We start from the raw sequence: 16873 nt of genomic DNA on the forward strand, positions 1-16873 counted from the left end.
CAGGACGACATTAATAACGACATAGCCTCAAACAAAATTAAGTCGAGAGCATATCACACATGATTTACGCTGTAGGCTGCTGTCCTGTGAATTTTTAGAGTAACCTCATAATAAACAGTTGATAATCAGCAACATTCAGTCTTCCAGATACAGACAAGCAGATTGTTTCGAGCTGTTTTAAATGTACAGTAAATTTGTTCACTTGTTTTCAATACTGCTTTGATGCTTCTCATGTATAAGACGATGTAATAGAGAATAATAGGAAATAAGTAATATGACTGAACTAGGGTTGCCAGGTTTTAGCAAGATTTCAATCCATTCGGTGTAAAATGATCACAAGTGAAACTAGCTCAATATATTCTGGGATTTGAAAATGTGACATTTTGCTTGTACAGACATTATCTCCTCAATCCCCTTTTCCCTCTTCCAATTTCTATAGTAATTTTTACAACAGAAATGGCTCTGTACATTATCAACACACTCTCTACACTTATTAGCTTCAATTCTGAGGATTTCTCTAAAACAAGATCTTAGCTTCAGAGTATTTTTATAAATTGCCCAAGCTGGGAACCCCACACTGCTCCTACCCCAAGCAGTGCCATTCTTGCCCAAGGGGCCTCTATTACCGATAGTAGTAGTTCCCATTTTTGGTGTGATAATAACTCTGTGGAAGATGGTGCAACATCCAGAAAGTGGAACAACTTAATGGAGCATTGGCTTATATACTGCATGTCAAATAGCATCATTTTTTAAGTCATAGGTCATTTAAAAATGTATTCAGTATTTCGTCCCCATGGATGAGTCACCACGGCTTGTGAAGTCCTTCCACTGACATAGAAATTCAGAATGCTTTGCCTCTTGGTGAATAATCTTACAGTAACCTCAGCTACCAAAAGAAACCCTTATGGATCATTATAAATAAATAAATAAATAAATAAATAAATAAAGCTGCATATATTAAAACACTCCTATTTGCTCCAAGCCAGTGTACACTCTGTGGCTAAACGTATATGGACACTTGGTCATCACACATATGTGGGCCTTCCTCATTCCCATAAAGTGTAAATCACAAAATTGTATAGGATTTCTTTATACAGTATGTTGTAGTGTTAAAAATTGTGCACAAAGGGAAGTCCATAAAGACACGGCTTGACAAGAAAAACCTCACTGAACACCTCTGGGATGAAGTAGATTCACACAAGGCCTCCTTGACTTATATCAGCGGCAAACCACTTACGCTTTTGTGTTTCAGTTGCAAAACCTCACAGCCAAGCTCCAAAATCTACTGCAAAGCTTTCCCAGAAAAGTGGAGGTGATTATAACAGCAAACGTGATTGATAAAGCATCCACATATAAAGCAGTGTATAAAGCCATGCCCTCAAACACTCACATATTCACATGTAGGGACATTTTAAAGGAGGCATACCACCTAACAATATGTTTATAGGAGGAGAGTGAGAAACCAGAAAACTCAGCGGAAACAGGGCAAGAGCATGCAAAATGAAGATAGTACCTCAATCTCAGGATAGAACTGGAAATGCTGGAAATTTATAATCAATGGGAAACCGTGTATATGGATAAAGTAACCCTTCGCAATTTGAGCACATGTCTCCATATTTGTGACATCAAGAATATTTGCAGTTACACATAATGAAATTAATGAATAGCATGTTCTATTACAGTAGTTTTAAGAATTTGTTTTAAGTTATTTAGAATTCATAGCAGAGCTAGGAGTACAATACTAAGGCAAAAAAATCACAATATTCAGTGTGTTGACATAGTAATACTCAGTATATTAATACTGCAAAGCCCCGCTCTGGGCCTGCTCTTCCCTGTCTGTCCGAAATCTACACCATGTGATGCAGTACCAGATCTGTTAAAATCTTCAGGGACTCCGCCCATCCTGGTAACTATCCGTTCAACCCCCTGCAATCAGGCAAGAACTCTCATAATCTGATGGCTAAAACAGAAAGTCTCAGGAAGAGCTTCTTCCCTTAGGCCATTAGACTCCTCAACATGGACACGTCCACCATACAGATCCCTCAGGACTTCATAAAGGTTCTCTTTTTACCCTGTGCTTCACTGACACTCTGCACACTGCACTTTGTACTGTTGTAACATAACATACCTGAATATTCTGTACATTTCCTTTTTTTGCACATTCCTGTACAAATATATTATTATTTATTATTATTGTTCATTTTAAATTATTTCTTATTCATTTCTTATTTTTAATGTAGCTATTTAAATGTACAGTCTAAGGAGAGCTAGGCCAGATTTCATTGTACATTATTTGCTGTACATAACTGTGTGGATGTGACATATAATATATTGGGTCTTGAATGCTGAAGCACACCGGGTTGATTAATAAGATTTGGACTTAGGTGTCAGTTAAACTTATAAATAAGTATATAAATAATATTTTATCAGAATGAAACACATTGCCATAAAAGCCCAGTTATACAAAAAAGAAAAAAAAGAAAAGTGTGATTTTTAACAAATTCCACACATAGTGAATTTTCTGAAATGTATCTTATATACTAAATTCCTTCAACACACTGGTGTGTAATTAACAAATATGATTTGCTGTAAAGTGCCATTCGCTGTTTCTTTGCACTGAAATTTCATCCTCAAAATGTAATTATCACTTTCTTCTTCTTCTTCTTCTTCTTCTTCTTCTTCTTCTTCTTCTTCTTCTTCTTCATGCAAATATTTTTAAAACGTGTCAGCACATCATAGGATAATGAGTCATCGAGATGTCATCCACCTTCCTGATTATGTATTCAAACATCAGCCCTCTGGATAATTTTCTGGGAATTGTGCTTGAAATTTGATCTCAGTCAACTGCCATCTCTATCTTCCGGAATTTTAATTCTGGCTTGTTTTCACATTCAAGTCCTTTCCAATGAATTATCCATAAATTAGTTCCCGTCATAGATATGTAAAACAAGTCATTTTGCTATTGTTGGCACTTTATAAAAAAAAAAAAAAATGCTTTCATGCACAGCCCTCTAAACTGTTTAGTGATTGGACATGAAGACAAGCTACGCTGCTATGTTACATTGCCATGGGTTAAATGAAAATAAGGCTGCTTCGTGATTACAAACATTCTCCTTTTTAAAAAAGTTACATGATTTTTGTTTACCTGAAATTAATGTGTCTACAGAGTGTTAACGATCTAAGAGACGTTGAGTGAAGAAAGCTGTATTCTGCAAAATAAATAAATAAATAAATGTGGTTATAGAGCGGTTTAATTATCTTCTGTTCTCTCGGTTTCAGGATGTGACTCTGGATGGATCACAGAACATTTGGCAGTATTTCGATAGCAGAGTTTTCACTACAGATGACCACGTTGCTTGCAGGAACATAGTGTGTCACAGCACACACAGAACAGTTAGCAAGAACAGACACACAGGTCATTAATGTTAATAAGTCTTAAAGGCACAGCATGCTAACTTACAGAGTGGCACAGCAAAATAGATCATATAAAAATAGGTACTGAGATCCACACCAACTTATACAGAGTAACCAAGCAACAATTAGCAAATGCCAGAAAAATAATTTAAAGCCTATGAACCAGGATATTCTTTATTTTCAATAATTTTACCCCTGGGCTTCAGTGTTGCCTATTTTGTGTCGATGGTTATAGTGACATTGAGTGAATGAAACAAATTTGTGAAAAACTATTATATTATTATTTTACCTGCAGTCAGTTGTTTGTCTCTGCATTTCTCCCGTTCAGGTGATAGACACCAGTCTAGATTTCATTGTCCTTTAGTGGTAGAATATTTTTTTGGCACAGCATCATCTTTTTTTGTTGTTGTTGATGTCTTGCAAAGATGGCAAAATTGCCAACATTTTTTTTTCCCAATTTGGTAGGAAACATGCTGAGCAAAGTGCTGACAGGAATCCCTGCCTCATGTTATGTCACTATTGAGGCATACAGTATATTCATAAATATATAAAGCAATTTAGTAAATAAAGACCCCATTAAATAAATGAATAAAAAGCTATTTTTTAATTGTTCTTGATCAAAGAACTCTTATGGAGAATAAGAAGAATTTGTAGAAAAGGCATCCTGATGACAAAGCAATTAATGTCTGATTAAAAAAAAAGATGCAGGCTTAGCGTTTTGTATTTTTATAGCCTGAATATAAATCCCTATTTTATTTTATTTATGATTTTCCTCTTTTTTAATTATAATTTCAGAGTTAAATCTGGATATAAGCTGTGTATAAGTGCTCGTCCATGTTCATTTTTATCTTTTTAATTCAGCACTTTGTAAAAGAAGGGTCCCATTTTTAGTCCAACATTATTCTCACTGAGCTATCTGGGCTGAAAGACTCTCTGGGGGAAATATAGTCCTGTTTCTTTTTTAGATGATCTGTGGGAAGAAAGTCCCTTAATGCTGCCAGCAAAAAAAGACAAGATAGTATTTATTAAAATCGATGGATTGCTGTATACAATAAAAACACTAGTCCTTACTCACCATTATAGATATAAACACAAAACCAGTTCTACTCGTACTGTATATATCTAAAAAGTTTGACCAATTATCATAAATCATCTGTGCTGGCGTATACTGTTGCGGATGTTATGTAAAGCTGCTGACAATTATGGTTAATGGCAAAAATGAAGGAAATACAGCTATTAAGGTAAATCCTGGGTGCAAGTTTGCCCAATTAAAGTTTGTCAGTAGACTTTAGTGGCTGAAGCTTTGAGTAGTCAGTAAGTGATATGAGCTCTTTGGACAATTAGAGTGGGTTTCATGAAGATGGGATATTAATTATGCCATGTTATATGACAGATACAGCTACAACCCCTACGCCAGGACATCCGGCTTCAGAGTCTGCATGCTAGTGGGTTATTAATCATACTCTCACATCTGGCTTTGAGTAATTACCCTAGCAGAAGAATACACAAACCCACACACACACCCAGACCCACAGAGCTTTAATATATGGAATAACCAAATTCCTATGCCTCATGTAAGAACAGAGAAGAATAATAACAAAGGATATGGAATATTCAAAATGCTAAATTTTGACAAATGTCTTTAAAGATCTCACCCACTTTCAATGACCGTTAATGTGAGGAGACTATTTTAGGAGGTGTTAGCAGGGTCACACAAACCTCCTGTTTGGGGAGGGAGCGGAATTGTCTGAAGCTGATGAAATCTTCCAATGTCCTCATTCATCAAAGCCCAGACCACATATTAATTATCCTCCACCTTCAGCCTACAGTAGAGGACACAGTTACACACGCACACACACACACACACATTTGGCCAAGCAAACATACACTTCTGTTTTCACATTTACGTTGCTTAGAGAATGATAAATGACATAAGTGTCAAGCCCATACAAAACATTGATTTACATCTGAATCTGTTATTTCTACAAAGACATAAAATTGCTTCAAGCCACAAGTGCCAATCCACTGCCTTTCAAAGTCATCGAAGAGTCAAAGAAACCCTGCAAACTTGCACATTGGACTCATACTGTACAGTAGGAGCATATTTCAACACACTGAAATTTACGTGAATCTGTCAGATGATGTGGCACTCTGAGGCCTCCTATTAAAATGTACCATGCTACAGACTCCCATTAGTCAATAATTACCACCTCCAAAAGCTGTTACATCTTCTGTAGAGGTGCTAGGGTTATTTGTGTAAGTGCTAGCTTGTAATTGGTGTAATTTAAGCATGTTCTGCCATGTTCTTAACTGGAACACACAAGAACATTCATCTTCAAAAATGAAACTGGCTGCCAACACTCAGGATGACCTTGTCAAGACTTCAGCCATGTGATAATTATGCAACCTCATCAGGCTACGCCCTTTCTCAGTATATATCCATTAGACAGGAACAAGACATAGTTCATTCCATCACCTGAGGGTCAATTAGAGCACTTCACAAAGATAAAAGCACCATTAACTCGTCTGTGTCAGCTATACTTTCTTCCGGTTAATTAAGTGTTCACGGCAGCCAACGTCACATCATTGGTGTTGGTCTTGGACGGTGAAATAAAAGGAGGGCTCTGTGCATGCAATGGGCACAGCGAAAGAGATATTTTATTGATCTTGATTAGCTTGAAGCTTTAATAGCACACTGTCCACTGATTTCTTCTTCTCTGTTTCTTATCACAAAAAAGACTGACCTTCATTCAAGACATTATACTGTACTGCATACTGGATCAGTGTGACACTGTGTGTACATCTAGGACCTCCCTAGTTTCCTTCCTATTCTCTGTCTCTGAATAAACATTGTCAGAGCCATCTTATACTCTTTAAGCATCGGTGCTCCCAAAGACATTGTGCATCTCTGACTTTAAATGAACTCTCCAAATGTCATTTTCATCCTCCAGATCTGCCAGAATGCTGACCCTCTTTTCACCTTGTAGATCAAGAAAGACAGGTCATCTCCCTTTCTGTCACTCTAGTCGCATGTCTGAAAACCCGACATCACTGGCTGCTTGACTTCCCGTCAACCACACAATGCAAATGAGTCCATGGGGCAGGACCTGAAGTCACAAGTGGCAAAAGTATATGCACTGACTCAGCACTGAGTCCATCATATGGCATCCCAACATCTTATGTGAATCCGAATTGTATTTAGATATGTTCTAGTTCTTTGGTTTTAAATATGTGGTCCCATAACCGTTCTGTTATTGTTTTTTCTGTTATTATTTGATTACTCGACTGGTTACTCTAAAGGTTACTTTAAATGTTTCACTCTAATCTTACATCATACTACTAGTTGGATATTAGAAGACCTGAAGATCTTAGAAGAAGTGATAAAGCATGTCAGATGAGTGAGAAGACATGTTTGAGAATACTACCAATAGCCGAGTTGAAATGTGTGACACAGGGGAACTACTTTTAAAAGATTGTAGGTGTGCATAAGTGTGTAAATGTGAGTGTCTTGCAATGGACTGGCATCCCATACGGTACATGGTGCATTCTCACTTCATTGTTCCAAGGATAGGCCTTGAATCCACCATGACCCTGACCAGGATAAAGAGGTTACTGAATATACTGTAAATGAAAAAATGATGAATAGAGAACCACGTGAAGGTTATCTGCAAACCATGTGCATAGGGTATTTCGCTATAACAGTGACATAAGCATACAAGTGTTACTGTGATGAGATATTTGGTATTGGGAATTATAACAATGTCCTTATTATATATACTGTAGGCATTCAAAGTGACCCGCATGACTGAAAACTTCACATTCATTATTTTGTCACAGTTAACACGGACATAAGACGGACCGAAAAAAGAAATAAACAAGGACATCTGAACAAGACCCAGAAGCTAGTATACGATAGTCTATCATTATCATCTGCTTTTATCATTCATCTCGAATCATAAATCGACTCATCTGAGCTGCCAACGTTTGTGGCAGATATGACAACACACATTACATGATTTGCAGGCCCATTGGAGGAAACCTCCCAAGGTGTCAGTCCTGATTGGCTGTCAGCATGACTGAGGCTGTGCTGTCACATTGAGCTACTGAAACGCGACATTGATGGATTACTTTGTTACAGAAAAAAAACTGTGGCAGTCATTATATGTTAATGTTGGTCACTATCAGGCTAAATTCACACCAGTCTCAGGGGAAGTGAAATTTGATGAGAAATTTTTTTAAGTGTGCATAAAGGCTGTGCACGTGTCTTGTGGTATTTTTATTTGAGCTGAATTGGTAAAATATGTCAACCAAGGAAATGACTCAATTATGGAAAGCATTTTGTGCACAATCGTGTACGTAATCCACAAATGTCTTCCATTAGTGTGTGTACAACACAGAGTGTCTTTTGTATGACAGATTGAGTGCATTTACATGAGCTTACTGGCAGCTCCACATTATCTACATTACAGTAATGAGTGAAGTTTTAGCTGAGAGTACTCCGAGCAGCACGTGATTGGATTTAAAAAGAAAATTTGCAAACTGTTCACTCTTGTGCTTTCTTTATCAGTCCTCGTAAAATAAGAACAGAGAAAAAAAAATCTACACCTTCAAATGTAAGCCTGACATCTTTCACACAGCTACTATTTGAGTAAAACACATCTCATGAAATATCAGCTCCTCACGAGAGAAAAAGCAGCATGATGCATTCACACTGTGTTTCCACTGAAAAGTAGAAAGCGCTATAACGCAACTAAGCTCACGCTTGCATCACAGTCCTTTCTCTTTTCCTACAGCACATCCTGCAGAGGTTCTCTGTAGGAAATTTCTTTTTACAGCTATAAAGAGAAAACAGAGGAGATCCAACCTGACTCTGTGGCATCCTTTCTCTTACATACCAGAAGAAATATTTGTTATCTTTGAGATATAACATTGCAATTAACTATATGGTTTCATACTGTAGGCACATATGTTTAATACACAAACACGTCTACATAAGGCATAGGATTATTACAGTGTTTTCAGTGGTGTGTGCTTCTATATACTGTATTTGCTTGTAGATGCAAATATTGTGTTCTAGATGTTGAAAAGAGTAAGTGTGTGTTCAATGTATGACATACCGTAGTTTTGTCAAAGAGGGCATGATTGTCCAGTAGCATGTTTCGCTCCAGCCGGGCAAATCTTCTCAGGTCTCGTTCAAACTGCTACAGAGACACAGTTGTGTGTAAGCCAGATACTTACTGTATGATGATTATATATTATTATCATACTCATGTCATTTTTGACATCTCAAGAATCGACGCAGCCTACAAACATGCCCGGACCATGACCGTTTCCCACACTGCACCCTCACATCCTCATTCATGGTCACCAGCTTCTTGATCAAACTTACCTGTTCCCAAATTTACATTCACCCAGTGTCACCTTTAAAAACTCCTCACACTCTAACTGATATCACAAAGTACACATTCAGTGTGTTTGTCTCTCTGGTTTTTGATCTTGACCTTTTCCATGCTGTTTGTTGATCACCTGACCCCTGCCTGTTGTTTTGACCTTTTATTATTATTGTCTTTTAAATAGATCCTGTATCTTCATGTTAATAAAACTGCCTTAATTGCAACGGCGTGTCTCAGCCCTTCTTTTGTGATACATACTATATAAGACACAAATATGCTTTTAAACATATTTGGAAAAAACATTTACGTTTTTCAACTCTGTGCTATCAGTTACCTCAGTAACGATTCTTTCGAATCTAGACTTACTATCTAAATGCAGCTCTCTGCCGATCTGCATGTAGAGCTAAATGCACCATTTAACATTAATCTCTTTAGAAAGCCTTATCATGGTCAGCAGACCTATTTAAATTGCTCTCTATTAATCTCTTCTAATCACAAATGCTTTCTGCATTATGCTAATTTCCCAAAGGTCATGGCCAGTTTAGCACTGTTTATCAGCAAAACACTGTAAAAGGAGACCGCATGACACTGCAACGTTGGCAAATGAACAAAGCAATGTAATAAAGCAAAGAATAGTGCTAATTTTATCTGACAAGCACAAAAAAAAACAGAATTAATGAATAAACAAAAACAACTCACTTTACCTTGTATAATATAACACAAGATGAACTGTATATATGGAGAATAATGACAATTTAAATCAACCCTTTTAGCAGGATATAAAAAAATATATAGGTCCATCAGTCTCTCTTTCTCACACTTTCACCAAGCAATCAACTTGGGAAAAAAGCAGAGAAACAAGGTTCTGGACCTGTGGTCAATTTAATTGGTCATCTAGCAGCAGAGCATGGCTTAATGTTGAAAATAAAACTGATATATAATAGTCCCTAACTTAAGAAAAAGAAATGCTTGCATATGAAAATGAAATGGATGCATGTATTATGTAAACATTTAAAAATATATATATTGGGTGTAAATATAATATACTTTGGGCATATATATATATATATATATATATATATATATATATATATATATATATATATATATATATATACATGAGAACTGAGTTGAAATCCAAACAGAAGAGCAAAACTGGCCATGATCTCTGACCCTTGTCAATCACAGTGGCATGTTTGAGGGTGTCTCAAGTAGCTCCTGTATGTGGAAGAGGATAGCTGGTGCTTCCTCTGAATCTGTTGTGCTGCCATGCGACTCAGCATGAGGAGCAGTTCAATAATAGATGAGGTTAACTGGCTTATGACGGGACGAGCAGCTGCTTGGTGGGGACTGACCAAATTCCCTAGCATAGGAGGGCTTTTTCTTTGTTACAGTACTTTCCATAAGCTCCCAGTACTCCACCAAGCCACAAAGTCTGATGGACAATCTAAACAATAAGAGCATTTGTTTTTGACAAAACTAATTTCACTGGCACCAAGTAATAGAATTCTCAAAATTCACTCCATCTGCTTGTATGCAATATATCCAATCCCTGCTTTCATTTTGCTTTGTTTTTACAGAAACTTTATGTCTAGCAGGTTGCCCTACATTTCTCCAGTGCTGTCTTGTTTTCTTTTGGCATTTAGCCTAATGACAGCATAATCACCCATGTGCTTTTGTAATTAGGCTGGCTACAAAAGAACAGCAAGAGAAAAAGAACTAAAGTTTAAATTAAGTTCATAAACAGATTTACTAAAATCTACTTTCAACCACATCTCCATTATATCGATGTTGAGAACTCACATAAATGTTACAATATTTTAGCTGAGCACCATAAAATAACTAGGTGTCTTCCTTAATCCCAGATGATGCCTTAAACATTGTGGGATAGATTTCTGGGAAGAGTTAAGAGAATAAGGATGTGATTTTTTTTTTTTTAATAACAGTACATAGATAATCATGCATTTATTACGACCTGTACTAATAGTGAAATAACAAAGAGCTAACATTAACAACACTATGAGTGTCATGAATTCATGTTTAAATAATAATCACCTTAAGTGCATGATAGTACATGTTTGTCTGTTAATGTATTGATTAACACATTGGGTAAACTAAATCAAACATGTTTGTTATAAACCAATTAAAATTTATTATGCATCTAGTCAAATTGTTAACCTGCACTGGCAAATGAGCAGTTTAGCTGAGTGTTAAGGCTCATTAATTAAGGTTAGTGCTTCGTTAATTAGTGAATAGTACATGCTTTAACTTATGATTAGTTCATATATATGTAAATGTTAATTCAAGTATTAGTCCAAGCTTATTCAAGTACTTTTACTGTAAAGTGTTACCCATTTTTGTTGTTAACAGCTACCCAGAATACCATATAATGGCAAATAGTTTGTATGTTTCTTGAGGCACCAATAATCAACTGGATAGAAGTGGTTTAGCTTTTTATGGAGCACAGCTCCTAGATCTTTCATCCCTTACCGTGGAGCCACTCCAACCCAGCAGAGCGAAGGCATAACGCTCAGCCGGAGGTGCCACCAGATCCACCCTCACTGCCCTCCATTCTCTCCCACATCTCTGCTCTGCCTGCTGACCAACCACCTGCTCCGTCTTCAACTTTATGATCAAGAAGCACTTCTGGAAATGGTCCATGGCTTCAAACCGACGACTTGGCAATTTGCTAAGGTCAAAGGTTGATTCCTGGAAGTCCGAGTAAAGGAGAATGCCCTGAAAAAGTAAGACAAGATATGACAGTCTGTGCAGTACTTATTACTAAGAAATGTTTACATTCATAAAACATTAGCTGCAGTGATCTCAATCTGTGTCAGTTTTGTATATGCCAAGTGTAATGCTATTCAACATTAAATAAAAACATTAAAGTTTTCTTATAAGCATGTAGATTTTTTTATTTCACGTATAATGTATCGTTTTTAATGAACAATCCATTTACTTTTTAATATATAACATATTTAGGAGGAAAAAGTTTAAACTCAGGATATGGTATAAATAGTGTATGCATTACTAATAGGGTCATAATAGGCTCACTAATAGGGATTACAATACAAGACTACATAACTAGAGTTATGGTTAAAGAGCACTCAGATTGGTTGTGCTGACAGTAGCGTCGGATGTTAACCAGGCGACTGCCTGCTTTTTTCCGAATGTGTAAGAATAATGTAAAGGATACAATGACTCAATGGCCAAAGTTAATTAAATATGCATCAAACCCTAGGAATTATAGCCCAAGCAGCAAATGCCCACTATTTTATTAAAGATCAGAGACTGCTAAAGGGCACTTTTTCTCAGTATACCGTCGCTGCTAAATTGTAACTCTTAACACGGTGACAACAGCAGGATACCATTCTCAATCTGTGCTAAATGGTTCCACTCCATAGGAAATGAAATCAATTCCAGACTTTACCACCGAGCACATGCAGGCAAGCAGGAAGCTGGAGAGGTATGCAGAGGAAGACAGAAAGAGAACAATAAGCAGGGGGGTTGAAGTGGCTCAAAAAGTAAAAAAAAAAAAAAAAAAAAAAAATAATTAATTAAAATAAATTCAAAAACTTTGGAGAGTAAATGTATGATGGAAAGATAGGACAGATTTACACACAAAGCAAACAAAAAGAATTGAGATCGAGGGTGATATTAGAAATAAATACAGAAGGAGAAAATGAGAGATAAAGAGACAGAAGATAGGAGGAGGGTGAGAGTAAAAGAGAGATGGTCAGGGCTGGTTGAGGATGGAAGCTGTAAATTGATTTCCTCTGGGCCTGCGCCCAGTCTGATTATTCAGCCCCTGATGGGAACAGCACTAAGGCGATTAAGATTACAAATTGTCAGTTTAATTCCAGTGCCTGCAATAATTGTTGAGTAACTATAACCCTCTTGCAGCCTATAAATCTTCAGCACTCTTACTAAAGAGCAATAATTGCCAGAGGAGCAACAGCACTTTTGATACCACTCCCACACACACACACACACACACACACACACACACACACACACACACACACACACACAGTCAGATTTTCTTTTTTTCTGCTGGTCAGAACTTAGTCACCTGATCTGTTGCTTACATACAGTCCTCGCCGAAACTGCTTAACTGCTTAATGTTTAAGGCCTTAAGGGACATGCAACCAAATATTAAGTGTTATATTATTCAATTTATTATATGGTTTATCTGTTCTTCTACTTTTGCTCAACTAAATATTGGGTGACCCAGTACAAAAGGTTTTATATTATCATTTGCTTAACACATCTAGATGTAAATACCATGTAAATAAAATAATTTTTTTTTTTTTACCTTAAACACAAATGTCTTCAGTCTACAGCTAAATAAATAAGTAAATAAGTAAATAAATAAATAGGTCTAGTTTAGGAGGGGACTGTATGCTCTCCCTTTCAAACTCTCTCTCTCTCTCTCTCACACACACACACACACACACACACACACACACACACACAAACACACACATTATTATTATTATTATTATTATTATTATTATTATTATTATTATTATTATTATTATTATTATATGGAGCATTTCACTTCCTGGCAATACAATGCCATGAAAGAAGCCAAAACTCTAACCAACTAAAGCTAAAAGCTGGCACCATCCTCCCCATCCACCCACCAGCAGCTCTGAATCCCAATGCTGATCAACCAAAAAACGCAGACGTTCTGAGTTATTGAACATTATTTCACAGAAAATGTTATTGTCTGGTTGATTAGTTAAAACAAGTCCCAGGCTTCACAACTTCTGCAATGATTTTAAGGTTTGGTAAAATTACCCAGAAAATTAGATGAGCCAATCTAATTAGCTGTACTCACATTTTACAAAGGGGGAAGTCAGCAGATCCCACTTTCTCACATGTCTCTGGTGTTAGATTTAATTACCAGCTTCATTTGAAGCTTGGAAATGATTACATTAACTCTAGCTCCTGGAACTCTATTTTCATTCAGGCACAAATTTTAGTTAGTATACCATTGGCATGTTTTAAGGTAGTTGGGTGTGGACCTAATTTTTCCTCTTTTCAACCACTTGCTATTTATCTTGTGAGAAACAAGCACTCTTGTGTTCACATTACTGGATGTAGAGGTAGATTTAAAACTCCATGGAAAATCTATATTTGAAATCTTAAAAACAGGCAAATAAGATTAAAACATTAAAATAATTGAAAGTTAAGAATTAGAAAAGAAAGCAGAAAACACACAGTTATAATCAAGTTCCTGTTCGCAATCGGTTTTATGAATGTACGATATTTGTGTCACCCCATAATATGTACTTAACATAAACATAAATAGGGTTAGTAGAATGACTACTGACTGAATACTGCCTGAATTAGTGTGAATACTGCCTATTAGTGTGAATTTGCTTACACAAATTGTGTACATAATATGCAATTCATGTGCAAGGTATATACAATACAACTGTGTGTGTGTGTGTGTATATATATATATATATATATATATATATATATATATAAATATATGCACAATACAACTTTAATGGGATATTTTAGGGATACCAATAATGGGCATAACAAGTGACAAGCATCAGTGTCTTTGTCTTAAGATTAACAACATATATGCACATGTGTATAATGTATATCTCTGATTTCATTTCCATCATGAAAACTTTTAAGCTCTAAAAAGGTCAATAGTTAAAGATTTTAAATAATGTGCCAATATGATGGTGACCAGAAGCCGAAATAAGCATGATATTATAGTTTGGCATATTGACATCAGGCTTAGTGTGTCTTATGACCTGAGGATAACAGCCTCACCTACTGGTCATGAGATTTTCTTTGTGAGTGATAACAGTTTATCCTTTGACAGGCTAAAATTTCAGTCAATTTGCTTCTTTCTGTGTTTCCTCCTGGACACGTTTACTTTACAAATGTCCGATACTCTCTAGCTTCACTAGATGTCTGGCATGTGAAATTGAAAAGCTTATACATTTTTGTAGCCTTATTCCAGATGTTTATATTTAGCTCATTCATTCTCTTCACTCTGTTCATTATCAAGTTTCTTACTGATGTAATGTCTTTCTTGGTTTCAATTTAGTGTTGCTTTTTGACCTTGCCGATCTCTTTTGAGCCTTCATTTATGGATTCTCTCATTATCAATTAGTGTAATATTTCGATAAAGATTTTGCCTTGTAATGCCTTAGTTTATATCTGAAGTTTACATCCATCATTCTGAATCTCTGTTGTTGTCGTCACCACCTTTGCACGATTTACAATGAAACTTTATGAACTTTACTAGAGCATCAGAGATTGGTTCCTTTCACTGCTTTCCAGGGACTGGTGGCTTGGCCCGAAATTGTCAATCTCACCCGACCAGACTGTAGCACCTGCGGCTATCTATCCGTTCGGCCAGTGTCCCTAGAGAGTTGCCACTCTTACAAATGCTATCAGAAAGGTCAGTTTTTCCAGCTTTTGATTCCATATTTTACTCTCTCTTTTAAGTGAGCCACAAGCAGCAGCCGCATTCTGTCCATCAGGCCCAGAGAATGGCAGCCAACCTGATGTAATATTTCGACTGCAGTGAGGCAGAGGAGGAGACTTCAAACCTCTCTGTCTTCATCATGAGATTAGCCTGGGTTAGCACAACACGTTAAAACCGTTCTGGCATTTGATTTGAAAGATGTGCCGGGAACTATTGATTCTGATGGTCGAAATGACCAAGCACAAGAGGATTAGAAAGTCTAAATAGAACTCTGAATGTGTGAGGGGTAAATTTTATTATATATAAATTTTCAAAAATAGCAGACTCATGCAGAGAATATTTAACAGGTACAGTACAGACTAACACTTTTATCTTGAATGACTGTAGGGCATACTATTTGTGAAGGTAATTCATTTTATGTCATATCCAACAGAGCTGGTAATTGCAAACGTTTCCCCCAGCATGTGAATGGGGTAAGACAGGTTGGAAACGGACGTGTTCATTTGACCCCACAGTTATAATATAGCAAATGATTGCCTTTTTCCATGAAAGAGAAATATTTACGATTATATGTCATAATTCTATACAATATAATCCATCTCAGTGTTTGCTTCTCTGACTAATTACATCCTTACCAGATCAGTGAATTTTGGTGAATGGCCTCCTCACAGCTGTGCTGCAGCACATTTACACATATTTCACATCTTTATTAAAAGCAACCCCTGATTCACATATTTCCAGAACATAGTGATATCACGTGGCATTTTTTATTGCATCAGATGGTCTAATCAGATCTAACTAATTATGTGACTTTCGAGGAAACTGCTTACGTCTAAAATAAAAAAAATTGAGGTTTCCTGGTTATGCCACCACAACTTTTATTTTTTTATTTGTAAATAATTATGCTAGCGATATTGATTTTCCCATTCTTCAGTTCTAAGTAATTATAACTATAAGTAATTTTGTGTAGATCTAAATAAACAATCCAAATGAATTCCTTTCAGTTCCAGGTTAGGTTTTCTGAGAAAAGAAGTAAACTGAACAGGAACATATATATATATATATGTGGGGGCATATGGTAGTCTAGTGGTTAAGGTGTTGAGCTACCAATCGGAAGGTTGTGAGTTCGATCCCAGGTCCACCAAGCTGCCACTGTTGGGCCCCTGAGCAAGGCCCTTAACCCTCAATTGCTCAGTTGTATAAAAATGAGATAATGTAAGTCGCTCTGGATAAGGGCGTCTGCTAAATGCTGTAAATGGAAATGGAAATATATATATATAGGATGCCATAATAAGGTAGAAAGTTGAACCATTTTCCGAAATCCTGAATAAAGTTTCTATTCTAAACAAATAAACAGATCCTTGTTTTATAGTTAAAATACAGTAAAAGAAATAAACAGGCTCTGGACTACTAAAGTGAATAATATTGTGTCTGGAGCGTTTTTATGTCATTTCAATGTGTGTACATTCATTTAAAGATCCGATTTGAACACACGCTAATTAGTTACTCAAGGAGAATTGTCAAAGTGGTTTAAAGTTCATGTATTCGTCTTTATGTATTCGTCATTAAAGGCGTTCTCATGTATTCATCTTCGTTAAATGCT

At 36.4% G+C, this 16873-nt stretch overlaps 1 protein-coding gene across 2 annotated transcripts in view; it reads right to left on the reverse strand.

The window, feature by feature from the left end:
- dntt (deoxynucleotidyltransferase, terminal) overlaps nucleotides 1-16873 on the reverse strand; it is a 108373-nt gene that overhangs the window by 33517 nt on the left and 57983 nt on the right. Inside the window, exons 9-11 of one of the 2 annotated variants that reach the window (XM_060872767.1) lie at nucleotides 11298-11543; nucleotides 8532-8615; nucleotides 5020-5237 (exon numbers count right to left, since the gene is read on the reverse strand). In XM_060872767.1, coding sequence (XP_060728750.1) covers nucleotides 5220-5237; nucleotides 8532-8615; nucleotides 11298-11543 — 348 coding nt within the window. In that variant the 3' untranslated portion in view covers nucleotides 5020-5219. Of the gene's footprint in view, nucleotides 1-5019; nucleotides 5238-8531; nucleotides 8616-11297; nucleotides 11544-16873 lie in introns of those variants that run through there. The other variant, XM_060872766.1, reaches the window with a different exon arrangement.

This window comes from Tachysurus vachellii, chromosome 6, assembly GCF_030014155.1.
Source record: "Tachysurus vachellii isolate PV-2020 chromosome 6, HZAU_Pvac_v1, whole genome shotgun sequence".
Taxonomy (NCBI): Eukaryota; Metazoa; Chordata; class Actinopteri; order Siluriformes; family Bagridae; genus Tachysurus; species Tachysurus vachellii.